Source organism: Toxotes jaculatrix, chromosome 16 (genome assembly GCF_017976425.1).
Source record: "Toxotes jaculatrix isolate fToxJac2 chromosome 16, fToxJac2.pri, whole genome shotgun sequence".
NCBI lineage: Eukaryota > Metazoa > Chordata > Actinopteri > Toxotidae > Toxotes > Toxotes jaculatrix.
In genome coordinates this window covers 14,111,454-14,138,629 of record NC_054409.1, presented here as the reverse complement: position 1 = coordinate 14,138,629, position 27,176 = coordinate 14,111,454, and the positions used below count along the sequence as shown (strand labels likewise).

Sequence of the window (27,176 nt, the reverse complement as noted above, 5' to 3'; positions counted from 1 at the left end):
AGCTGACCAGACACATGTATTTACGGTTAGACTGCAGCAGAGTAAACAAAGCTGGCGAAGGCAAACTGAGTGGAGGCATGCGCTTTCTTTTCCTCCACTTCTCTAAACGCAGAAGCTGCAATAAAGCAAGCGGGAACTACGTGTGCGTGTGTGTGAGTGTGTGTTTGAACTTCCTCTTGACAGGCGCACTTGCCGAAGCGCATCCTCTGCTGTTCTGCCTCTCGGTCTGTTCCTTTAAAACCAGACAGCCCACGCCTCGAAAAGCGGCTTGTTCCGGCTTGCCCCTTTACATCTTTTTATCCTTGCTCACAACATTAAAATAGTGCCCGGGATCGCTCCACGGACAATTACGCACAAACATTTTTGCTGGACCGTCGGAGGGTAAACGAAACCGCGTCTCAGGCTGGGTATGCATGATGCATAGCCGTGCAGCAGCCCTCTGCCTGTGCAGCCCGGTGGTGAGTCTGAGGCGCAGTTCGGGCACCATCACCGGCGGAGCGATACTACCATCTCCTCTCAGCCCCGGTTTGACAAGCCGAGGGTGTGTGGCACACTGTACCTGAGCGAACGTGTCCGTCACGTAGTCAAAGGGGGCAGAGGATCAAAACTGGACCAAGGGACCTGTGTCTAATGCTCTGAAATGCTGTGCCATATCGCTTTCGCATCAAGAATTGTCTCTCTGGGCTGGCTGCTGCGGTTGTTTTGCTTCTGATGAAGATATTTTTTTATCATTATTTTGATGCGCTCCTGTGGATGTCTATGAATATGTTTATTCTGGTGCTCTGGTGTAGTGCGTGAGGTAAGTGACTTATCCAGAGGTGCGCGCTACTTTCTCCTGCTTTTCTAATTGAGATTTTTGTTTGATGTGTGTAAAGCCTTTTGCATTTTTAGGGCTTTTTAGTTGCTTTGTTTTCCCCATCTGAAAGATTAGAGATCTTTTAGCGGCTACACATTTCAGAAATTATATCGCCAGACCTGGAACTATTCGGCTACCAGCTCATCGCCAGTTTCTGCAACTGGTGCTGATGGAGTATTAGAAGAAGGCAGGTTGTATTGAAATCATGGGCCCGCAACTGCGAATACAAACCAGGGGTTTCTAGAAAGAGTTCATTGCTTGCTCTAAATGCAACATAACTGTAGATATGGTGCTGTAATGGTGGAGACTGGTTGGTGCTGCGTCCCAAGCTTGGTGATAGGTATATGTGCAAATGTGAAATTTATCGAGGAACATCACTCAAAGTGATTCTTGAGCCACAGCAAGGTAGTTTTTTTTCCTTCTTTTTTTCTCTTGATCTCAGGTGTTGCATATTATTTACTGTAGCCTTCAGCCTGAAATGCAGCACTGTCATCATAAAGTTTAAGTATGCAGCAGCCCTGTCATGTTGGAGGTTACTCTATAACCTGCTGATTTGCAACTGGGAGCAATCTGATATTCTGACAATATTATCCAAGGCTGTAACAAACAGATGGCTCACTAAGATTGCACAGCTCCTGTTACTGCAGACACATCTCACAGGCGTAATAAAGCAGGCCTTTACTCTGTATTCTGTACAGTATAATACAGCAGCTTGTGAGCTGTATGTTTGCCCTGCCTCCCATTCAGACACTACCCCCCACATACTGTGATGACAGGCATAATGAATAAATAATCACACAGACCCACATACCCCTACTGTACACTCAAAAACCAGTGAGCAGACATGGTGAAACAACTGTAGTGATCTCATAATAAATTATGGAACAACACACTCCAGATATCACAGGAAAACTGCCCACTTTGTCACCTTATAAACCAGTGTTGCTGTACAGAAAGAAGATCCTAAATGATGTGCATGATAATGCCAGTATGTGTTGTCTTATTGTGGGATTTCTCATTGTAGACTGCTTGTGCAATGGTGTTTTGTTACCAACGCTTTCTTTCAAGAGATTAACAAGCATCGTCAGCTGTCTGTGTTAAAGTTTAACTTTCTCTTCATCATCTATGAGCTTGGTGTGGTTACAGGCATTGTTTTCACTTTACGGCTGAGAAGTGCTGCTTCCTAAATCAACAGAAATAGGAAGCTTAGCGTTTTTGTTCATATAAACAGTTTTGATTGAATTTGTTTTCATTTTGTTGTCAACATACATGTATTTTAGGACTCAGGCTCAGTTTATGCTCTTCTTAACCTTGCTTGACAATAAACCTAATACAGTATTTTGGGGGTTTTTTTGTCTGCAGTATGGTGGGTGCGAAGTTTCAGTGTTGTGCTTTACTCACTACGCTGTTCCCAGAAGGCGGTGTTGAAGGCCATGCAGTGGTTGTAGCTTACGTTGCTGAGGGGGGCTGCACAGGACACGCAAGACATATTTGGGGAAGAATTTAAAAGGGCATTAGCACATTTTTGAAGGTGAAGCAAAGTGACTTTTGAAAACCAAAAGCCAAAGTTGGCAAATTAAAACTCTGTGTTTGTATGGACACAAGTTGCACATATTCATAAAATGAGTAAACTACAGTAGCGACACTGTCTTAAGTTTCAGAATGAGACTAGAATAATTTCTGCATTCAGTATTTTCTGCTGATGTACCTCTGATTTCATAAACCTGAGTCTCTGGTGAAACCCCCCAACCACTGACATCACACACAGTTATGTTCCTATTCACACACACACACACACACACACACACACACACACACACACACACACACACACACACACACACACACACACACACACTTGCTTCATGGAATGTTCTAATTCTGGGGTCTCGGTTAATGTGAGAAGGAGCCGCTAGTGCTCATATTACTTCAACTCATGCTCTGTGGTGGTATGTGACTGTGACTGTGTGTGTGCAGCATGTACATCCATGCATCCCTTTATTATCTCTTTTTGTGTGTACATCTGTGTGTTCATGTGTAGCAGAAAAGTTTTTGATGTGATATGAGTTTGGGTGCTCATCTATCAGATGACGCAAGCCTCTTTCAAACACCCTGAGACAGCTCATTCCTTATCTCTGCTACTGGTTGTTGTGGTTCCACAAACTAGTCAAACTTTTTATTTTTAGATTCCTTTTTTCACACTTTCTTTCCTTTATTTTGCCTTAATTTGATAGTTTATAGTCGAGAATCGCAGGAAACATGGAGTGAGAAAGTGAGGATGAAGAAAAAAACAGTGCTTCAGACCAGCAGAATCATCTCAGAGACCTTGTATTCATATGGTGTGTGTTTTAGACCTCTAGGCCCCAAACCTATAGCTGTAAAAGCTAATCTATCATTGTAGTTAGTCAAACACATTAAACAGCAAAGTAAGTCTCTAATTTTGTATAAACTGTTATTGTTTGGCTTAAAATCCAAATACTTTATGTTCCGCTCAACACAGACCCATTAGTCATTGTCTTTTTACACAGAATGTGGTACTGCTGTCCCTGATGTGTCTCTCTACCACTACTGGGGTATAACAGAGGTAACTGTGCCACCTCACTCTACTGGGCCTACAGAAATACTCTAGTAAGAGTTGAAAACTCACAGTTAAATGTCATGGCACTGCACAATCAGGAGCTATTACCTCCAAAGACATGCACAGAGAAAGCAACACACACACACATAGACATTAGGTCTGATGAGGCCATAACAACCATATCTATCATTACTACACGTCTAACCTAAGCTCTTACTGCAACTATAACATAATCCTTCATGTCTAGTGGGTGTGTGCCATTTTGATAAGCCTCCCATTGGCCCATTGCTGTATTGTGCTTTCTGTCACGCTCCCTTTCAGTTGCCTTGCTGTTTTCAGAGTCCCTGTTTCTATGGGAAACAGCCATGACAAGGACTCAGGCTAACAAGCTACATGCTAATGACTGAATACACTGTTTTTTTTCCCAGTTGTACCAGAATAATTCTGCCTGTTTTTTTTTTCCCTCTAACTGATCTTTCTCTTTCACTGGCACTGCTCAGACATGTTGAGAAGGTCTAGAAATGTGACATTAACTTTTACCCTTATGGTAACTGGATTTTAACCCGGTCATGTTAATAATAAGCCTAAACCTCACTGAACATAACAGTCCATAAAGACCCCTTGAAAAGTGAGGATGGGCTGTAATGTTTTCACACCTCAAAGTTCTGAAAAACACTCTCAAAACAACGTCTTTCTTTTTCTTTCTGTCTGAGACATGCCAAAGGAAACTCCAGATGCCCTCCCCCACACAGAGGGGGCCAAGTGAGGACTCACTGTCCTGAGCCAGATGATAGCTCGCCAACTGTTGGCTGTAAAGACACAATGTACTTCTCATCCTCCGCTCTGTAGAGTGGGTGGCTCAACAGGCCAGCAAATCAGCAAATCACTGCTTAAGTCCACAAAGCCTTCTTTCAGCAATTTTAGGGATATTTTTGCCCTTAAAAGTGTACGTGTAATGTGCCGCATCTTCCTCAGCACTGGGGTGTGTTTAAAATGGCACATTTCTATGAAGTTTTCCTCCAAGGCATTGAGTAATGCACTCTAGGTAAACTGCAGGCACAAACAAGTCCGAAAGAATGAAAGCAGAGCTCATAGGTCGATTTCCTCATTTTAAAATAATCAGCGAGGGAGAGGAGCCTGATGAGGAAGTTGAGGTCTGCTGTAATAATACAACACGCCCACCTCTCCCTGTCACAAGACTAGACTTATTCATGACCGTGGGGGCTTCTTGTGTGTGTGTGACTGTGTGCACATGTTGCGTGCTTGCATACATGAGTAGTGATCCATTCATGCCAGCAATGGAAGTCATGTGTACATTGTAATTTGTATTCCCCATGTGATGTGAGCTATGAATGCATATCAGTAACATGTCTGTGGTGTGGTTGTGTAAAGACGTGGAAGTGTGCAGGAATTATTTTCTGCACAGAGAGGAAGTCAGGGTTAGAGCACGAGCTAAGGCCAGGATTCCTGTATTCTGCCAGGGACTCTCTGTCAAACAGGATGTAGCAGTTGCTCAGAGTGGGAACAGGTGGCTGTCAACGTGACTACAGCCAGTGAATCACGGTTAACAGTTGCCCCCAGAGTTTGCACCACTCCCTCATCTGCAAGCACTCACAGAAAGGGGAGTTTTATCCAGGATCACGCGCCAAGATAAAACTCCCCCACCTTCTTTGTCTCCAAACTTTCCCCCCCTCACTCTTACTCGCGCGGTGGTTCTGCACTTTGTGAGCTACAATTGCCGTAATCGGTGTTATATTTGGGCTCCTCGCGGAAGGAAATATGACCCGCGAGGACAGAGCGGAGCCGTCCACGCGGGTAAGGAGGCAACGCGGGCACCGCGCTCTGCGGGCAGCTTGGAAGGTGCGTATATCTGGTATAATTGGCACATTGCCATAGATAGATATACATATATCTATATGTATTTATATATGATGCGGTAAAAGTTAATATATTTTTTTGGTGAAACCCTCCTTACATTCGTAGTTTAAGGAGGCGCACAACTCATGCGTAATGCGCACAGTTCCTATTTCTCTTTTCATTAAACTTTCTCAGCAACAGCGCGTTTACATTGTAAAGACGCTCGGTTAATTTTTAAACGTTTGTTGTTGAAGCTCATACATTTTTTCATTTTTCGGTTGGTATTTTTGCAGACATCTTGTACGGCTTGTACCGAGGTGTTTATAGTCAAATAATTATAGTCTTTTTTTGTCAAGAGGTCGGGTTTGTGCACATGGAGTGGCTGCACATGGCAGTCAGAACCACACACACTGGTTGCAGCGTATTTTCAAAACCAGCAGAGTCAGTTAACTGAAGTGCTTTGTCCTCTCTAATCTCCTTTATTCTCTTTTTACTTATCTCTCTGCCAGTGTGTGTGCGCGCATTATTTTACTGTATGTCTAAACCCGTTTGAATGGATCATTTTCAAGGTTTTTTTTTATGGCACCTGCTGTGTGTGGGTTCCAGCTGTTATTTTTGGTGAGCAGTTCTAACAGATGCAACAGACTCTGAAAGCAACAGGTGCTCGCTGTCTGCAAAACACTTCGCATAATTGAGTCAAAAGGATGTTTTTTTTTTGTTTTTTTGTTTTTTGTTTTTAATGTTTGCATGTATTTATGTAAAATTTTGCTTTTGGTTAATGGGATGATGCATCAAATAGCAACCGGGGTCGTAGAAAGAGTAACAAAATACCCTATTGTACTGTACTGTTGTGCGAGAGGAGGCACATTTCCTGGCATGGCATGTTTTCAAAAAATGTGCAAAGTGGAATATTTGAGTAAGAGGGACTAGAATTCACTAGAATTCAGAAAGTGCGTTTAGTGGTGTTATTGTCGATTCATCACCCTTGAGCAAAAGGATTTTAAAGCTGCAGATCTGAACGGGGTAAGTTGACGGTTAGAAAGGGGGGTTTCTCCCACGTACCTTGTGGTTCACTGGTTCTCTCAGTCACTGGCTCCAATCAGTTTTACTAACCAATGTGGGTTTACTTTATGATGCTGGTGGTGGCAAAATCTATCTTTTAACATGTATGTATCTTGTTTTGTAGTGTTGTGCCCAGGTCAATACAATCTTGTGTGCCCACAAAAGAAAAATACCCTAAATGAGAGTCAGTTTTTAAAAAATATCTTTGACATAAACAGACTGGCCCACAAAGTTTCCTTGAAACAGGATGTTGGTATTTTTCAGCCTTATCTGTCTCAACTTGCAGACAGTTTGTGTTTGTCAATAGCCTGTACGATGATCTACTCATGCAATGTTAGTATGATTTGGCATATGCTCAGCCTTCTTTAGACAGAGAATGGAGAAGACATGAAGATATGTCTTAAAGAGCAAAGGTGAAGCCAAGATCATTCTGTGTAACTGATCTTGCTCTTGAATCAATACTCCAGTACAGCACAGTGCAATACAGTACTCCATCTTGGACCTTTATTTTTGGGTTCTTCTAGAGGTAATTTGTCTTCACTCCTGTTCAGGAATAAAATTCTACTTTGTGTGCTCTTATGACATATGTTACTGTGTTGATCAGTCTCTTGATGTAGAAAACAAAGCTGTTCTCAAATAGTTTCAGGACAGATTGGATTTTGCCAAATATATGTAATTTTAAAAAATCTTTTATGATGTTATGTAAATAATGTCATGGACATGGACTTCATGCAGTACAAACTGTGTTCACAGCAAGGTCTGTATGTGCTGCCTTTTAATACAATATGGGTTGAGATTTTGGCAACTACTTTTTTTAAGAGAGAGAGTGATAGATGGATAGAGAGCACTTTTATTGCCCACATTAGATTAAATTAATTTATGACTTTTATGGCAAGAGAGACTGAAGACAGCCCATGGACTTAGCTAAATGCTTATTGCACTTGATTGAGCTCAAAGAGTAATAATATTGACGCTGCTCTTTTATCTGCTGGACACCATGCACATCAGTTAGTACGACATACGGTGCTTGTTATTCATTACCAACCAGAAAAGGAGTGTAATGCTTTTCATTTGTGGTGTAGCTACTGTGGAAGTTATTGTATTAACATGCACAACAGGATGATTCTTAAAAATTGATGTTATGCAACTTAGTGGTTTATATACAGCACTTTTTGTGCCCAAACAGCTATTAAACGAACTTTTTAAGTGTTTATTAATGTACGGTATTTTCAAGAATTATAATTATGTATACTATAAATCTGTCAATTACAATACATCATTATTTCCTGTCCTTCACAGTCACCGTCGGCGAGCAGGTGCTGTTGTCGGGGCTCGTTGACATGCATTCCCCCTGAGCTTGGCGACGCCTCCCTCAGTGGTGTGGTGTCAGGATGCCAGTGCAGGCCGCCCAGTGGACAGAGTTCCTGTCCTGTCCCATCTGCTACAATGAGTTTGACAGCAGCGGCCACCAGCCCATCAGCCTGGGCTGCTCCCACACGGTGTGCAAGACCTGCCTACACAAACTGCACCGCAAAGCCTGCCCCTTTGATCAGACACCAATCAGCACGGATATCGACCTGCTGCCGGTCAACTGTGCCCTGCTGCAGCTAGTTGGAGCTCAGGTGAGTCAGGAAAGAGCGAAGACACGTTTATACGAGGGTAAATGAGACGGTCACGATGAGAGAGCGAGCTCAAGCTCAAAATGTTGGCATCTTTTTGTGTTTTAATGTCTTGCGTAATTGTGTGTGCCTCTTAGGTTCCGGATGTGCAGCCAGTGAGCCTGAGTAGTGCAGCAGAGGTGGAGCATTATGAGGCCTGCAGAGTGTGTGTGGAAGAGCTGGCTCTCTACCTGAAACCTATCAGCGGAGCAAAAGGTAGTGTGTGTGATTGCACACGTAAGAATTTGAGATGTGTGGACATTTGTGTGAAAGCGATTTAAGCTCTTCCTATTTAATGTGTGGGGGCTGCAGTTGAGCCGCCTGTGCAACTTGGCATTCATGCTTCTCACACTTGTCATGACGTCTGAAAGCTTCTGTACTTTTATGGTACTGAAGGAAAATTCAGCTCTCTGCATAACCAGATAAGAACGATTTACCTTACTCAAAGTGACCGGTAGTTCCGGTTCTTTGTGCACCCAATTCTGGATGATGCTGTTATGGTAGCGTTCATCATTTTTGTGCAATAACGTCATTTGGGCAATTCACACTTCATCAGGTCCGGTTTCACAAAAAGCATGGATGACAAAAAGGGAGAATTTGGTGGGAGGTTAGGTGTAAAATGAAGCTTTAAGCCTCATTCCTTCCAAGAAGAGGCCTTTAAATCCACGTATATATCTGGCTGAAACAGACTTAGGCTGCTCCTCTGTTCTTTTTTGGGTTGTAGGATTCTCTTTCTTTGTTTTTTTTTGCTTTTTATTTGACGAGTTAAATTCAAGACAAAATCAATCAAATGAAAAATGACTGAACTAAAGTTAGTTAGTTAGCAAAGTAGTTGTTCTCATTGTAACAAAGCTCCACAGATGCACTGTTTTACCACAGAGGTGTCACCTATTGCAGGTGTGGCGACCCTGAGTCCAAGCGTGCTCAGTCGGCCTATGCAGAGGAAGCTGGTGACCTTGGTGAACTGCCAGCTGGTGGAGGAGGAGGGCCGTGTGCGGGCAGTGCGGGCGGGCCGGTCGCTGGGGGAAAGAACCGTAACCGAGCTCATCCTGCAGCACCAGAACCCCCAGCAGCTCTCTGCCAATCTCTGGGCAGCGGTGAGGGCACGAGGGTGCCAGTTCTTGGGACCTGGTGAGTGTGAATGACAGTGTAAACACATGAATATAAATTTTAAAACATATGAAAATTTTTGGCAGCTTCCATGTGTGTCATTGTTTCAAAGCTGTGAAGGAGACTTGCTTAAGAATTAAGCCTTTACGTTACGTTTTGTAACCATCAAAACGTAACATAACAATCAACAAGACATTCAAAACAAGCAATCATTTAAGTTTAAAAGTAATGAAGGCTTAGTCAGAAGAGAAGCTTTTTCTGAGATATTCTCAGTCATTATAAAATGCTGTTACAGTAAACCTGTTGGATTTATACTCCTGAATTAGCTTGAAACATCAAAGCTGTCAGTTTAAAAGCATTGCTACTTGACTGGACTCGTGTCCAGAAATTTGAGATTCCCTCAACAAACTGACTTCTGGTTCTGGTACCTGGTGTCCTGTGATGATTACTCATAGGGCAGATTCTGACTGGGAAACTGTTTCTCATCATGATAACAGAATGAGTTCATTTAAAAGTCTGAGGACACCTGGCTCTAAGTGTTAGAAATAGCCTTTGTTTGATCAGTGGAGAAATTTAAAATATGCAGTGTTTGGATTGTTGGCATGCATATGCTTACTCACCTATGACTGAAGGTGTTTGTGCTGAATATTTTACTCTGATTCTCTCCTCATGCCTTCGTCTTATATTCTTTTTCTCTTTCTTCCTCCCACCATCCCCATCTCTTCCTGTCACTCACTCTGCCCCTACATCCCCCTCCAACTCTTTCTCATCAGCTATGCAAGAAGATGCACTGAAGCTGGTTTTACTGGCTCTGGAGGACGGCTCAGCTCTGTCCAGGAAGGTGTTGGTTTTGTTTGTAGTCCAGAAGCTCGAGGCTCGGTTCCCCCAGGCCTCCAAAACCAGCATAGGCCACGTGGTGCAGCTGCTTTACAGGGCCTCCTGCTTCAAGGTACTGTCCAGGGAACATGAATAAGCATGAACACATGGATACACAACAAACCCACAAATATGCGCACATACAAGAAGATGTGAGCAAGCCACGCTGTTAACGGCTCCATTTATTAAAGGAAGAAGCTCTTTGAATGCAGTCTGTGTCAAACTGAACAAAAGAACCTCAGTTTGGTGCTGTCCCAAGAACCTGAGCCGTAATAAATGACCTGATTTACCGAAGGGTGTTTAAATAGATCCTCACTCACCACCACATATTAATTTACCCCAGAGATAGTGCTTCAAATTGATACTGTTCTTTAATGTAATCAGTTATAGAGGTGTTTTCCAAAAACTATTATTCTTGTCAGCTTATGTGTAATATTTTCCAAAGTAAACTACCAAATTAGAATAATTGAAAACAATAATTTTAGTAAAATTAGTCAAAGGGTCTGAGAGAGCTTGGGAAAACCCCTTTTCAACTGTGGATCGCTCTTCAAATTAGCATGACCTGGTCTGACATTAAAGTTATGTATTTTCGCTCCCTAATTACTGATAGTAATATTGCATAAAAGTCATACCAGTAATAAGGATACGGGCTTCTGCTGATATATACTGAGTGTATGTGTGTATTTATGTGCATGTTATCTGATGACAGACATCGCTGGTAGGGCAGAAATGCCAGCTATCTGCTCCTGATGTAACAGCAGTCTATATTTGTCCTTGTTGCCCCGCCTTGCAGGACAGAGACAGACAGCACAGAGATACAGAGAAAGATAGATGAAAGTGCCGGAACAGAGAGAAAACCTGGCAGAGTTTTTCTAGAGGGTGAAGATGAATAATGATGAAGTCTGATTCACTTTGATTGTTACTTTGACTGTTGAGCTTGGTGGATTTGTCAACAACAGCTGGTAGTTAGCGTGCTGGTGTCTTATGATGATTACTCATAGGGCAGATTCTGAGAAGGGGAGAATCCCTTTGTCTGATCTGAATTTGAGTTTATTAGTCTGAAGACACCACATACAGATAACCTGAGAATAAGACTCTTAGAACCTGGGACCTCACCAAACCAAAGTTCTATTTTATTATTAAGGAATAAGTGACCCTAAAATTAGCTACTCAGCAAGATGTCTCTGGAAACACTGAAAAGCACCTGAAGGCAAAATGCAAACATGAAACTGCTCCAATAAAAATATTATTATATTAATTTTTGCATATGATATCTGCATTGTGCGTTCAAAATTGCAATGCTTACCTCAGTGACCCCATAATTCAGATTTTCTGCCCATACAAAAACAAATTATGCAGTAGCAACATTCTGCCTTGAAACGTTTTGCAGATAAACAAGCTCCTTTTATAGGAGTCATTAAAAACTTCAAAATAAAATATAAACATTCGTGCCAGGTGAGAAGCCATAACGTAAAATTATCACTTGTAGTTTACTGAATTGTAAGTAAAGTTAAATTTTTGGGTGAAGAAAAATTTTGTGTGATTATTGTTACATTTACAGACTCACAAAACATAGTGACCATCTCCTCTGTCCACACTTTCTTTTTCTTCCTCTTCTCTCTTACCTCACTCTCCTGTCTCTCAAATCATCCTTTCTTATTCTCTCTCCCTCCATCATCTGTCCTCCCCTCCCTCTCAGGTGACTAAGCGGGATGAGGACTCCTCACTGATGCAGCTGAAGGAAGAGTTTCGTACGTACGAGGCTCTCAGGAGAGAACATGATGCCCAGATTGTCCACATCGCCATGGAGGCGGGCCTGCGGATCTCACCTGAGCAGTGGTCTTCTCTGCTGTACGGAGACCTGGTCCACAAGTCACATATGCAGTCCATCATTGATAAGGTACTGTTGTTTCACTTGCCACATTAAGTTTCGGCATTGATTGTTGACAGACTCACTTTTGAAATCTCAAATAACAAGCCTCTAGAGAACAGAAGTGCAGGACTGAATGTCCTCTTCTATCTTCTGCTCCAGCTGCAATCTCCAGAGTCGTTTGCAAAGAGCGTTCAGGAGCTGACAATCGTTCTGCAGAGGACAGGAGACCCGGCCAACCTCACAAGCCTTAGACCACACCTAGAGCTATTAGCCAACATAGACCACAACCCAGGTACCTCCCTTTGTTTAACAGCATTCATCTGAATGAATACTAATGAGTCTGAATAATTAACACCTCCTCAGAATACAGGGTTTGTCCAGTTCCAGAAAGATGAATGAGATAAACAAAAAAACAAAAAACAGGCAAGCTGTGGCACTCACACACCAAAATGCAATTGGCAAGCACAAAACATAAGATTAAAACTACTGATTCCTCTTGTGTGTTAAACATTTATTAATTAGAGCACAGTGAGTGGAGCAGAGTGTTTGATGTGTTTGAGTTTTTAAATATTATGATACTCAGAGGTGTATTCTGTATTGTGGTTCCCTTCTAAACTTGGCTGTTACATTGTCATGAAACAAACATGCTCCTGACATCATGACAAAGCATTAGGCAATGTATTATTCTGTCTCAGTGTACAATTGTTTTATTATGTACCTTAACATAAATTGGTAATTTGTCAGCCGCAGATTTTTTTTCCCTATCGTAACACTACATCCCTGCAACTCTACTGTGTCACCTCCAACAGGAGCTGTTTGGAAACCCTGCAGTACCAAGTCAGGACAGATGCTACTTTACATTTTTAGCAATGCTAGTGGTGTAGCTCTAGGAAGGCAGTGCCAGTTGGTCCACAACTTTGGTTCAGAATAAAATCTCAACAGCTATTGGATATAATGTCACCATATTTGGTACAGTCTTTTTGGAAGGATATATGCTAAATTCTTTGTAGGTTTACTAGTAAGTGAACTTCCTGTAATGTTGTGACTTTTTGAGACCTTGTGATAAGAAGCTCTACTGACGGCATCGTTGATCTGTGTGCAGATGCCCCAGCGCCGTCATGGGAGGAGCTGGAAAGTGTGATGCAGGCTGTGAAGCTGGTGGTTCATGGTCTGGTGGAGTTCATACAGAACTTCAGCAAGAAGAGCCACGACACCCCTCAGGTACCCTGACATCACTGGATGAGATTGTAATACCTACATGTGTTGTTTATTATAGACAAGGGAGCAATGAAAATGAGAAATTAGATGGGCTGCAGGAAATGAGAGAGAACTTAGACATAATATTTACATGGTGAGAAAGTGCAGAATAGTAAAGATGGACAATCCTGGGAGGAGGAGTCGTGCTGCTGCTTCGTTCAGACGCTGTGGGAGGCCATGATCATGAAAGATAAGATGTTCAGGGTCCAGCAGCAGATGTTCCTCCTGGCTGTGGCTGAGTTAAAAGGACATGAAATTGTCTCCAGCTACTAACAGTTAATGGCTGGCAGTAATGGTTGTGGTAAGCTAAATTAGTATCACTTACTTAACTGATACAGCAGCATTAAAATAACTGTTTGTAGATAATGCACCCATGAAGACTGAAACTGGTCTCTAATAGTGCATATAGTAGAGTGGAGTGAATGCAGGCTGTTGCCAGCCCATGTGTCAGTATCAGCTATATTGAAACAGAATCTCTCACACCTAATCAAAATGATTAAACATATGAGTACATTCAGAAAAAAATAATACCTGGGCAATATCAAAAACAGCAAAGTATTACAAAGAAAATGAATTTCTATCAGTTGTCCCTGGGGTGCTGTCTGACTGCCCTCCCTTAAATATTTCCTGTTTTCTGTATTAAAGGCATCTTTTACTTTTCTCCATGTTAGAAAATAAGGTGAAACATGGCTGAACAACACCTTGATATTTTTTAAATGTTCAGGGCTCTGTAAACCAGGAAGTATTTTTGACATGTTTATTTTGGATACAGACAGCCGTGCCATAAACATTAAATATGTTTTCCACTGAGAATGTACCACAGAGGTGATTATTATCATGGTTTTTTTTAGTTTTATGATGTTTGTCCTTTGTAGTCTGTCTCTGTTTGTGGGCTTTGACTTGTGACATCGTTTCCTTTTGCTGGCACAGTGTCTTTGACATTTGTTTGACATGTATAGTCATGAAATTTTAAGATTTTTCCTTTTCAACATCCACTCTATTGAGTTGTAACAGCTACCATAATGGAGTCACCTTTTCCAACTTCAAACTAACATTAACATATTAATCGTGTGACTATAATTGAATGACACGAGGCTGTTGGGCTGGAAGAAGCAATAAAATGCTTGTGTACTTAGGCAGAACAGAAGAGGTGATGCATCGGTTTAATTTTACAGTTAATGCTTATTGTATCTGTGTGTTTCGCAGCCTCAGGCCAACAGTAAATATAAGACCAGCATGTGCCGAGACCTACGTCAACAGGGAGGCTGTCCCCGAGGAACCAACTGCACATTCGCGCACACACAGGATGAGCTGGAGAAGTGAGTGAGCCATTTACAATTAGATAGCAAATTACCGCATAATGTTACAAATATGATGTTTGACAGCAGTCTGCTTGTCCAACTGTGTTATTTTATATTGTTGTCATTTTATGTTTATGTAACTGCACTGCACAGCCTCCTGAACCTCCTGTTTAATTCAGTTTTATTAATCTAATCATATATTTATTTACAAATGGTCCTTTGTGACAATAATATTGCAATACTATGGCTACCCTTGTGCATGCACACACACATACACATACACATACACACAGTCTATTCATTACTAATCCTTCCTCATTGTACTGAATTTTCCTATTATCTTCCTTGTCTCTACAGATTTAGACTGAGGAACAAGAAGAGCAGCAGTGTGGGCCGTTCATTTCCTTTAGCACCGGGGGTTATGGGTAAAACCTTCACCATGGAGGGCAGCATCCACACAGATGTGTCTGCAGGAGTGGGGCAGGGGCTCAAAGGCACAGGGGACAATACAGCCACCCTGACAGAGGGAGTTCCTGGCCTGACTCACCCCCAGCTTATCTCCAGAGGGGCTGACATGATAGAGGAAATGAAGAGAGCCGTGCCAAATGGATCCAGTGGAGCTAATGGGTCCAACGGGCTCTCTGGCACCAACAGGACCGCATCAGGGTCAACGGAACAGTAAGATTATTCATCCACTCATTCAGTGATGTTTGTACTTCTTCAGTTGTTGGCGTATAACCACTTATTTTAGTGTCAAAAAATATAGTTTTCTTTTTTATTTACATTTGAAATAATCTATTCAAATCCACATTTACATGTCACCTGATCTGATGTGTGCAAGCATTGGATATTTGCATGTTATCTGGGAGAGAAATAATCCTGCATGAACATTTATGTGCTGTTGGGAAGGTCTGACCATGGATATCTCCTGGTCAGCCTGTGTTCATTGTCTCTCTTTATATTTTCATTCTGTCCATTAGGAAGCCCATCTCTCCTCCCAGAACCCCAGTGAGCCACTCCTCAACCTCATCTCCCTTGACCACAGTTGGACGGGGTGATGGTGGTGCTCCTATGCCCAAACTTGGTCAGTTCATGCTGCGTGCACCACACCCCTCCCAGGCGTCAGAGCTGTACTATCAGGAACCCCACTCTGCTTATGACACGGCCCATTATCCACCAACCTGTGAGTCGAGTTTTTAAAATAGAAGTTTGGATTAAAAAAATAATTAATTCTTGTCTTGGGAAAATGCAAATGAATGTGCTGTTCTCTTCCATCCTTCCTCTTTTCTCCTCTTCCTTCTCCTCTCCAGCAGGTTCTTACTACCCATCTACCCTTCATCAACCTCAGAAATCCTGCATGGCTGCACGCTTCCTCCGATCGTCCAACGTCCCAGAATCCTCTCTGCCACCCTCCATCGGCCCTCCACCAACTTCCTACCCCAGTGACCCTCAAACGCCACACCCACCCTCGTCCTCTTCCTCGGGGTACCCACTGCACCCTCCTAGAGATCGGATGGGTCCTGCCTTCCACCCCCACCCAGGGCAGCCTCAGTATGGGCCTCTGGCTCCTGCTCATGGGGTTTATGCTCCCCTTTATGACAGCAGGAGAGTATGGAGGCCTCAGGTGAGCCTTCTGTTAATAATGCCTTTTTGATTTGGATATCATTTGATCATTTTGCAACTTTATTGATAACAATGACAATTTCTGTTCCAGCTGTACCACAGAGAGGATGCCCGGAGTAACTCGCTCCCTCCAGAGGTGCTGCATTCCTACCAGCCTCCACTCAGGGAGAGATTCAACTCTCTAGATAGCAACTATTACTCTGGAGCTGAACACCGTGCAGGGCTACACAGGGTAAGCAAAATAATGCTCATCTTACACTGTGGGCAGTACTCACTTCTGACTGACTGGAGGAATTTCTTTTCAGATAATAACACACGTCCAATGTAGCTTCCACATCACTGACCAAGTTTCAGACACATATTCATATAAAACCTGTACGGACTGGCTTTTACGAGGCTACAGCTTCTCCCTTCTACTTTTAGAGACGTTTATTCCAACATTGACAGTAGCAGTGACAGTACAGAGTCTATTTGAAGAGTGTAAGGCTTTAAAAAGACAATACACTTTAATTATTTATTAGTGAGCATACTGTAAAAGAGATGATCCACTCCGAGGCATGCAATAATAAAAAAATAATACTCTCTGCTCAGAGAAATATTAAAATTATTCTCTTTCTATGCTGCTTTTCTTGATGTCATGAAACATCTCTAGGGTCCAGAACATCCAGTATATCCAGTGAAGCCATCTGTATTAATTGATGCTTGTGTGTCTTGCAAAGAACAGATTTATTTTTGATTCTTTTCAGCAACATTTCCTTTCCTTCGGTTTCTCTTTTTACACCCACATGTCATCTCACCTCTACCTTCCCTGCCAGCCACAGAGCTGCAGTATGTAGCTTCATCCTCCTCTGTAGTCCTCCCACTTCTCACCCAAATATGTTTCTGCCTCCCCCACTCACTTCTCTGCTTCTCACAGCAGCATATAGCATTACCAGCATGGCTACTGCACGACTAAAGTATATTTTACCAACAACGCTGTGTGTTCGCGCATAATAATAATGGTCACTGCAAAAAAAACAACACCATGTTAAAAGGCTTCTACCACAAAAAATTCTTTATTTCGATAAATCAAAAATGTGCCATGTGATATTTGCAGAGAGACTTGAACCCCAGGAGAACTATGAGCCAGCACCCACGAAAAAGATCTTTCAGTTGTGCGGGAGTGAACAAACACTAAACAACCAGATTTTCCAGTGCAGTGCAGTGCAGTGCAGTCCACCACCTGCATGCACAGAGACATACAACAGAAGGGTTTTACATTGTAAGGCAAGCTAGTACACAAACACTAAAATGACCCTTGTTACCACCTCTCTAACACTGTAAGCTTCAATTCTACAGCTGTTTTTGTTGTTCCCACGACTCCTCCGTCTGCCTTTATGTCTGGACTAGACCAAACACGAAATGCAGTCAGAGCACCTAAACGTGGGAAACAATGGAGGAATCATATCTGGGTATTCATTTGAGACACAACTGAAAACTCAGTTCTGTATTATTAATATCTTTACCAGCAGTCCTATTTGATGTGTTGGGTACTTAATGGCATCATTGCCACATTGTCAACTAACATGTTCTAAATATATTATTAATATGATTATGTTAATATAATCATCTGTTCTCTGTTCCGCTCTTTTCCAATGCTCCTTCCTCAGGATTACGGTCGTGTTCCTCTGGGCTATGAGGATCTGTTCAGAAGGAAGCAGGAACAGTGGGCTCATCATCACCACCATCACAACACCAACAGACCCTCCCAGTCTTCCCCCATCTTCACCATCGATTTTGGAACTGAGGTAGAGAGCAAAAACGAGAGAGAATATATGTACACACACGCAAACACACAAGAGTCACAGTTAAGAGCTTTTATAGGCGTGACAGCAAAATTTAAATGCCACCATGACCGGCTTATTAATACCATCACTGCAGCCACCTGAAGCTGAGTGAGTGATGAATTGCTTATGTATTTTACCGTTTTTAAAACATGTTGGATTTAATTCCCATCCCAAAAGCTTGCGTTGCGACTGTGTCCAAAGCTATTTAAGTGGGAGATAGTTGCTTAGCAACTGTGGAGGAAGATATCATAGCAATGCACAATTGTGGCATGTGTGCGTGTGTGGGTGTGTGTGTGTGTGTGTGAGAGTGAGAGAGAGAGAGAGAATAAGAGAAAGCGGGAAGAGAGACTTTAACTAGCAGTGACTCAGGCTTTGAGCTGAGTAAAGCTTTGTTTAACAGCATGTCAGAAATGTTTTTCTGAAGATATCCACTTTAAAATGAAGCTCTTATTAAAGAAACCACAAGGAGTTTTCTGGAGTTGTGTTTACTTAACAGTCTTGATTTAATTTTCATGCCTCTGCATAACAAGCATAAGCAAACAAGACCATGGGCAAAAAGAGTAGCTATTTCTATTTTCTGTTTAATGATGTCCAGTGCCTGCCACAGGGATGACAGCAAAGCGTCAGCATCTCAGCTCCAGCAGTGACAGCATAAATCCAGGGCTGGTATATGAGGTGTATGAACCTTCATTAAATTCACATCCTGTGTATGGCTCATTTACTCACCTGTGACATTGTCCAGCCGTACATGCACTGTGTATACCTGCATATTTTGTGCAGGTTTGTGTGGGGCTTGTGCCTATCCTTGCTCACATATGGTGAGAGGCATGGTACACACTAAACCAATCACCAGTCTAGCACAGGGCTGACACGTGTAGACAGACAGCTATGCAGGCTCACATTCATGCTTCCAGGCAACTTAGAGTCTCCAGTTCAACTGATCTCTGGACTGTGGAGATAATTGGACCATCCAGAGGAAACCAATGTAAGCATGGGGAGAAATTTGCAAATTTGCTTCTTTCCCAAAACACTGCTGCATCTCAATCTGCATCTCATCTCTGTCTCTGTCAGTCGTGGCAAAAATTGTAGCTATAGTCCTCAGGTGTCTCCAGAGTCAAGAAAAATCCACAAATGCTCGTAATTCCTGTGACCTTTGGGCAGATCAGTCTAGATTTAGCAACGCGAACAAGTCTCTCTCCCACAGAGGAAGCAAAGTAATATGTTTCACCATCATTTTTAAACATCTCTCTCTCTCTTTCAGCATGTGGAGAGCAGTGGAGGCCAGTGCGTGGGGTGCAGGTTCAGGGGCGAAGAAAGTTTAGCTCACTACTCTCCGTGGTCCTGTGGCACCATCGCCCCCTGCCTCAGTCCCTTTGAGCCTGAAACGCTCACACACACTTCAGCTCACTCCTGCTCAGAGCACTCGGTGAGACTCTTCCCACACCCACAAGGAGGCGCAGATGCTCAGACTCACATCCAAAGACAATTTTTTTTTTCATTGGCTGTTACAGTGTACGGACGTGTGTGGTCTCTTTCTAACAGTGTCCATGTTTTTCCTCATGCAGGAGTTAGACAGTAGTGGAGGCGGAGGTGGCGGCGTTAACAGCAGTAGTGTCGGGAAGCGGTGGCTGCATTCACTGGATCACTACCGCCGCTTGAAAGACGAGGACCCGATCATTCCCTTTAGCGAGGGGCCCATTATCTCCAAGTGGGGTGCCATATCCAGGGCGTCCCGCACGGGCTACCACATCACTGACCCAGTCCAAGCCACAGCCTGCCAGAGCAGCTCCAGCACCACACCCATCAACTTTAAAGGTAAGGAGGGATAAAAAAGAGAGAGGTGAGGGAAAGACACAAGAAAATAGACAGTAAGTCAAGGATGGAACAAAGGGAGACAGAAGAAAACAAGTGGCATAAAATAATACGTGAAATAAGTTTTTCTTTTTCTTTTTATATTATGAGATTTTGGAAGAATCTCCCTGGGGAGATCATATCAGCATCATCTCTTAAGTCACTTCTAAAAATCACTTTTTAGTCTGTTTTTCAGTGTTGCCCTTTGGCATGTCGTCTTTGCCTTTTATAATTTATCTTCCACCATACCAATCTTTTAACTTGGATTTATTCATTTTATTTAATCTGATTTTATTTTTAAAGTCTTACATCTGTTTGTATAAAGGTTTTGCATTTCATCCTGCATCCTGTTTTAGATTTCTACTATCCTTTATCTGTAAAGCACACATACAATCACATTTTATTCCTATGTATTTATTACGTTTTTCTTTATTCTTCTATCACAGATTACAACCCCCACTTGGATCACAGTGACTACAGATGGAGCTCCAGAGGGTCAGACTCCTCCAGCCACTCCAGTTTCCTAGAGAGGTACAACACGTTTGTTTTTCTTAAAACTGTTTGTGGAAATTTATAATCTACAGATCCTACATATTGCTGAACTGTGGGGAAGCAAACACAAACTCCAATATTGAATTGAACAATATGTGGCATGCAGTTTTACTGTATGGTACATACGATACAGAAGTTAATTTCTGATTGTTCTTAACACATTTGCTCTCACTCCTACTCTCTCGTCCCTCTCCAATCTCATTGTGCAGCAGTCATTTCCTCTCTGTGCTCAGGCTAAAAATAGATCTTCTAGCTGGTTGGTAAAAACCCACTGGGCAGCCAGGAAAAGGAGTCAGGAAAGCCCTCTGCACAGATGTCTCTATTGCACTTTTAACATATTTTCCAATATAATGTTTTTAAATCACTATTTTTATTATTAATATTGTACTATGGTAGTGCCATATTTTGTCTACCATCATAACCATACGTTATATTTGTTTTATTTTATTTATCTTCATTATTGTCTTTTTACTGCTGTTAAGAAACTAAGATTGTGCTCTTTCACTCATTGTATTTTTTTTTTGTTACATATTCTGCATTGTGTTTTTTAAAAGCTAGAGAACAATTATGTTTGTTTGTGTCTGTGTGCATTTGCAGTGAGCAGCTTTGTGCTTCAGAGCTTCGTGGCCGTCGAACTTCAATAAGCAGTGGAGAGAAAATTGGTTCCGATCTGCAAGCCCATCAGGCCGCCTATAGCCAGGATCGGGACCCGGGCGGGAGCGAACAGGACCCAGACCGAGACATTGAGCTTGAACTGTGCGCTCTGGACATGGAGGATTCAGACCACCAGGAGATGAAGTCTCAGGTTGGTGGGATTATGAAGGTTATCGGACCATATCCTCAGGAATGTTTTAAAGAGAGTATTTTGGATTAAAGATTTATCTATTACTGAAGTGTAAATGTAACACATTCAAGTACAACCAAACCTCTTTCTCATCTTTTCTTTTATCACCTTTGCCTCGTAGGACTCTTTAGACCTGGCTGCCCCACAGTCTCAGGATGCTTCCCACCTCCTCCCACCTCCCTGCTCCTCTCCCCTCCTCTCATCCCCTGTAGAGGAGCACCCACAAACAGAAGGTTCTTCAGCAGAAAAGATGGATGCTCACCTGCTGAAAAAGATGGCCTTCAGGTGAATTACCATGGTAACCACTGTTTCACAGGGTGGCCCTTTGTCTGACTTGTTTTGTTTTTTTTTAACTTTATTTAAATATTAATGTGATGACCTGGCAGTATACAGATGCTCAGCACACTGTTTCTTAAACTTATTTTTTTCCCTCCCCTCCTTTTCTTTTTCTGTTTTCCAGGAAGTCTCTGTCTCCCGGAGGGTTGGTCTCAGGAGGTCTGGGTGTCGGCAAGCTGGTGCTGCGGACCGGACCTTCTCGACTGGGAGAGACTTCCACCCGGGCGTGTCCAGAAACGCCTGGGACAGAGATGCTGCTCAATGGAAGCTAAGGGGTACACAAAGTCCGACAGTGACCTGAATCACGCTGGCGCTGAGCTGCTAGCCCACAACCAGATCCTGTTTAAAGGGAATGCCATTTAATTCCAGCCTTCATATTTATAAATCATATGCCTAAATAAAACTTGACAGATAGGGGTCAACAGTCTGTGCTATGCCACACTGCAAGGGGCAAGAGAAAACACACTGTCCCACCTCCTGAGTTGATGTTTAGCTCCACAGAGAATTTATTAATATCACTGTTAATGCCTAATAAGGTACACGATCAGTCTGCCCTTACAGTAGATGCTGAACTTGTCCGTGTTTGCAGTTTAAACACTGGTCACATTTAGGAGAAAGGCTGGAGAAATCACAGCATCTTCATCACATGGTTGCTCTCTCTACATGACATTGTACTCCTGAGGTTTATACGTCATTCATTTTGTTGTCGTTCATCAAGGCTGGCAAGGATACGTGGTCTGTCAGACAGCAAAACTCCACGCAGTAGGTGGCAATACAACAAGTGACGTTTCTTCAGTTGTGCCACTTTTCCAGTTTACTTTAGGATTTCTTTGGTGAGGCGCTGGTTTATAATCAAGCCCCACATAGCTATCCAAGCAAAACCTTAAACAAATCTGGCATTATTTGTCGCCTTTTGAAACCTTTTGCCACCTTATGCATATCTGACAGTTATTTTTCACATCTTTCTGTCCATGTACATGTTAAGACATTTTATTTAGGCCACTGGTTTAGGGTATAGCCTTTGTCGCGTTGCTACATAACACATTTTCAGTATTTCCTGGAAAAGTAACAGATAGATATTATAGTACTTAGAGCAAAAATGGGTAGAAAACTTCAAACCACCAATAAAATAAAAAAAACCCCAAAACCCTCAGAAAACAGAGGTCTTCATTATGCTGATAGTGAAACAGGCCTCAGTCTTTTGAGTCATATGATTTTTTTAACGTTGACCTCCGAATTCCCTCGATTGTCACAAGATCACAGAACACAATACCATAGTCATAGACTCAATTTGTTAATAATCGCTGATCACTTAAAGTCACGAGAGATTAACAAAGTAAAGATTTTTTAAAAAACTTTTTTCATCAGTAAAACATGCTACATTTATTATATTTTCTTATTTGACTCATTCTGCACAGCTAAAGAATACAAAGAAATTCTTTTTGTGAGGAAATTTGTATTTGGAGCCAATTTATGAAATTTCTCTACAAGCCTCATTAACATTAACCCACAATCAGTCTCAGAAACTATTGTTTCATCTTTTTGTGCCTGAAGTGATAGTGGCATTTAATCCTGCAGACTGTAGCTTAGGAACAGTCTCACAGCTCTCTCTCTCACACACACGTGCACAAAATACATGTGTGCACAAACTGTCTTTCACACGCAGCAGACACAAACATGCAACACAGTGGCCTTTCTCTCCTTGGTGTTGTACAAAACTAAGTATTGGGCTCCACAATGACTTTTGTCCATGTTCACTGACAGACTCGTGTCTTATTTCAGAGGTGTTATCGCACACGTAAAGAAACTGTGCGCTGCAAGTCACTTTTGTAAGCCCGTGGCTTTTTTTTTCTTCTGTGCTTTCCAGTCCAGTCACATTCACGTACTATCTCAACAATATTCAGAGGTCATGCATGATTTTTCAAACTGAAGCCTACAAAAGTGAGGGACACCACCTCTCGTGTTTCTTCATTCTATATCTTTGTTTAACATTTTTTAAAAAGTCTTGGCTTGTTTTATTTTACGCATTGCTAACTTCTGTGAAGTTGTTCGTCTGGGTATTTTGTATCAGGATCTTTGTTACTCTTGTTTAGTTTGTTATGTTTTAATCCAACAGAAACTGCTCAACTTGTCTAATGTTTTCTGTGTTTGCTGGCCATTAGATGCACTGTCATCAGTACACTGTAATCCACTAAAGTCTAGTTCACTGTAATTCTGTGCAGTATGGGTGAAATCACTTTTCCATACAGACCAGCCTTGCCTCACTCCCTTTTATAGATATGAGGCATCTCGTCATGTGTGGTTTAGAGTCTTAATAACTTAAACATGAAACATTAATTCATCTTATATAAACAGGATTTAAAGTCAAGGAGACTGCACTGAGTTTGTTTACGCCTGTTCTAAATCTTATGAGATCTGTGTAGAATGAGAAAATGAGGGTTAACTAATCTTTGAGTCTTTCACATTCTCTCTTTGATTTCCTCTCACCTCAGCTACTGTACCTTCTCAAAAACGTAATGAGGGGAAAGCAGCAATGTCCTTCCCCTCAAGTTATTTCTCAAATCCCATTTTAGAGGATGGCAGAATGGCTGTACAAATGAGGAAAGGTTTTTGAGTCACAATTTAAAACTTAATTAACGAGAATGAACAATGAAAAGCTGTACTGGTGACCTTTTTGGGGTTTTCTGTCATATCTTCCATCAGACTGCTGAGAGAGGTGGATAGAGAAAGTGAAGACCTGGATTTCAGATTAGTACAATTCAGTGTAACTTGATGTGATAATGCTGTTTCAAATACTGTTTTGTAGTGTTCATTACTGACCGTAAAAGGCAGGAGCTGGCACAGGGTTTTATTAGCTGCCCCAAGTGGTGAAATTAGCTCAGCTACCGACTGTCGCTCTGCATCTGTTTACAACTTCACCTTTGAAGTCATGTAACGTTAAGTGCCATGTTGTGTACAGTACAGTACAATCAACCCCTGCAAATTTTCCTATAGCTTTTCATATTTCCTCAGCTGTACACTATGCGAGGAGGGAGAGGCTCAGTCAACTTGAGGAGTAGGATACTTCTCTTGTAGTTCTGCTTTGTTCCATTTGAGGAGGCTAGATCCTTGTCTGTCTGAATCGCTCAGGGAAGACTTAAGTTGCTCAGCTACTTTGGCTTTTTTCTATATTCATGACTTTAGATATTCTGTGGAAGTATTTACCTGAATTTCACTTGTTGATAAACTGATCCTTTCACCCAAACCATAAATGGGTTAAAGTGTTAACGCTGATTATATTGTTCGCCAGTGTTTACTTTTCCAGTGTTTTCTTTTGCCTCTCAGTATCAATATTGGCTTTGCTATTCTTGCTCTCATGGGAAAGGGCTGGGCACTACTGTATGTAAAAACAGTATTGTGAGTATTGAACTTATGTCAAAGTGATACTCCCTGTTTCCTTCAAAGTGTCTGTTGAGCACTGCTGTAGTGGCACTGCACTAACTTCCACCCCATCACTGCCAGCAGGTGTGCTCTGCCAGGGAGTGCACAACCACCGTCCCCCCCAGCCCCCTCCCCACTTTCCTTGACCCACACAACCTTTGTCCTCCCTGCATCCTGCCTCATGCATGTGATATAGTCCCTCTTGTGATGGCGGAGGAGTACTGATGATTCTGTAGTTGTGATACAACACACCCAGCGCTGTAAGAGTTCTGCACATGCCCACTGTGTGGCCACGTCAAGTGCTGAAGTTTGCTTGCAGCATTTTACTTGTTTGCTCATGAAAATTAATTATTGTTTAATAGAGACTATATTGTTATTACTATTATTGTTATTACCACATTTGGTTGTTGTTGTGGTATGTTTCCTTCTAAGTATATTCTTAGTCTGGTTCTTTGTTTTGAATTTGAGAGTTTGCAGAAACTGCTGAAATTTTTTATTAGACAAGAAAGTGTCTCATCATTCTATATTATATTGAAAAAAAGGCCTGTTTGTTGATTGTGAAACATATGATGAACTGATGTTTTCTGACTATTCATGTCTGTATTAGACATTTTATTTGCGAATCTATTGTTCGATTGAAATGTAAATGAACTATTAAGAGATGGTACACATCCGTCATTGTATACAGTCTGGCACCATCATTAGATGGACTTATAGTATAGACGCTCATTTCTACAACCTGTGATAATCAGCTATATTTAAATGTTGAAATCATTGGGGCAGTTGTGTAATGTTTCAGAATGAGGAAAATAAACTCCTTAAGAGACAGCATATCTAAAATGTCCCCATAATGAATAATACTGTTACGTATTCCATTTATTTCCTTGGAAATATCACATTGTGAAAGGTTTCCCTTTTACTTAACTGTACGGTAATGCAGGAATGGAGTAGGTCAAACCTATGGTGATGATGATTTATGTGCTATTAATGATTGATGAAACTGTTTGAGTATTGTTTGACTGACTGATTGATTCTTCTGTGCATTTTCTGGCTTGTTCACCTGTATTACACTGACTTACAGACAGCTTGGCCGACAGCGTACTGCTTCTGTGTTGCACTGAGAGAGGGATTTATGAAAAGGAAGATTTTAGCACATGAAATTGCATGCTACAATAAACCGACAACAAATAATGTGTGGTTGGCTCTTGTCATCCTTTGTGTCTTCTTAAGGTACTAAGACTGTGTCAGCAGTTATGTAAATAAAAGTGGCTGTCATACACGTTTATTCTTCATGAAGACATTTGCTCATGGCTCTTGGATTTCCTGGTCAGGGGTTAGGGGACGGTCAGGGTCTAAGGTCATCATCTGTCATTTTGACACACACCCTTGTCTCTCTTAGGAAGACTGTGAGAGTGTGATACCTCTCTCACTTTGCCGTGTTGTAGTGCAGTGCTTAAATCTAACCAGGCAAACAAATGGGGAAACAAAACACAAGGGGGTGCTAAAAATCCCCAAATCTCATTGGAAAAATCTGAGTGGAAACTGAATGATAGGTCTCTATAGTCAGTATTACTGTACACATAACACCTAACTAGCTGAGTGAGTGAGTGAGTGTGTGTGTGTGTGTGTGTGTGTGTGTGTGTGTGTGTGTGACTTTTAGTGGCTTTTTAATGTTACCTTGTCCAACTTTGATGGAACAACAAGCCCTGACAGGATGGACAGGAAGGGCCAGCATGACTGCAACATAATGAGAATAGTGGGTGTGTTTGTCCCAGCCGACCGCTGTGGTTTAGTGGCTGATTTAAAGACGTTTGGGAGATTAATAGGAGTCCGTTGCCCTTCTACCCAAAAGCTGTTGTAAACAAGTGTGTGCTATCTCCATCAAATCGCCGCCAAAATCTAGTGAATTATGTGGGTTTACATTAGATTAACTTGAGTTTGAACTTCTGAGGCAATGTTTGCAGGGAGAACTGCAACCTTTTTTTTCTGAAGACGCGGCAAAAATCTTTTCAATAAACTTGCGCTGAGCATCCGGATCTCTAGTCTTGAGGCTTAAGATGAAAAAAGGAGCTTGAGACTTGAAAGGGAAAAACATGAAAGTATGCTGTTATAAATATATATACAAAACAGCTGCCAACACAGGTTTGAAATAAATAAATTGTAAAAAAATAATAGATTCCTCTCCATGTTCAGACACCTGGAAGACGTGCAACTGTTCAAGTTCTGAAGAGCGGTGACTTGCAATGGACTTGGCCCCAAACACAGAAGACCAGCTTGGACAAGGGTCGAGCTTTGA

General features: G+C 41.9%; 1 protein-coding gene across 3 annotated transcripts; it reads left to right on the top strand.

Annotated features, from left to right (window-relative positions):
* Positions 1 to 430: 430 nt before the first annotated feature.
* On the top strand, positions 431 to 26,073 carry rc3h2 (ring finger and CCCH-type domains 2). 3 transcript variants are annotated; one of them, XM_041058858.1, is made up of 20 exons: positions 431 to 799; positions 7,653 to 7,975; positions 8,110 to 8,227; positions 8,909 to 9,142; positions 9,895 to 10,070; positions 11,697 to 11,897; positions 12,030 to 12,162; positions 12,973 to 13,091; positions 14,334 to 14,446; positions 14,786 to 15,106; positions 15,409 to 15,611; positions 15,742 to 16,052; positions 16,143 to 16,283; positions 17,701 to 17,838; positions 19,139 to 19,303; positions 19,443 to 19,692; positions 20,175 to 20,259; positions 20,878 to 21,085; positions 21,246 to 21,409; positions 21,585 to 26,073. In XM_041058858.1, the coding sequence occupies exons 2-20, from the start codon at positions 7,745 to 7,747 to the stop codon at positions 21,730 to 21,732; spliced, it is 3,459 nt and encodes a 1,152-aa protein (XP_040914792.1). In that variant the 5' UTR covers positions 431 to 799; positions 7,653 to 7,744; the 3' UTR covers positions 21,733 to 26,073. The 3 variants fall into 3 exon arrangements, with proteins under 3 accessions (XP_040914792.1, XP_040914789.1, XP_040914791.1); XM_041058855.1 differs by having other exon boundaries at positions 432 to 799; positions 15,739 to 16,052; XM_041058857.1 differs by lacking the exon at positions 431 to 799 and adding an exon at positions 5,063 to 5,294 and having other exon boundaries at positions 15,739 to 16,052.
* Positions 26,074 to 27,176: the final 1,103 nt, after the last annotated feature.

Bases quoted from the DNA above. Each gene is read 5' to 3' on its own strand.
- rc3h2 (XM_041058855.1), top strand. From the start codon at position 7,745: ATGCCAGTGCAGGCCGCCCAGTGGACAGAGTTCCTGTCCTGTCCCATC. The intron at 12,163-12,972 runs GTACCTCCCTTT...ATCTGTGTGCAG, and splicing joins CAACATAGACCACAACCCAG to ATGCCCCAGCGCCGTCATGG. The intron at 17,839-19,138 runs GTAGAGAGCAAA...TCTCTCTTTCAG, and splicing joins CCATCGATTTTGGAACTGAG to CATGTGGAGAGCAGTGGAGG.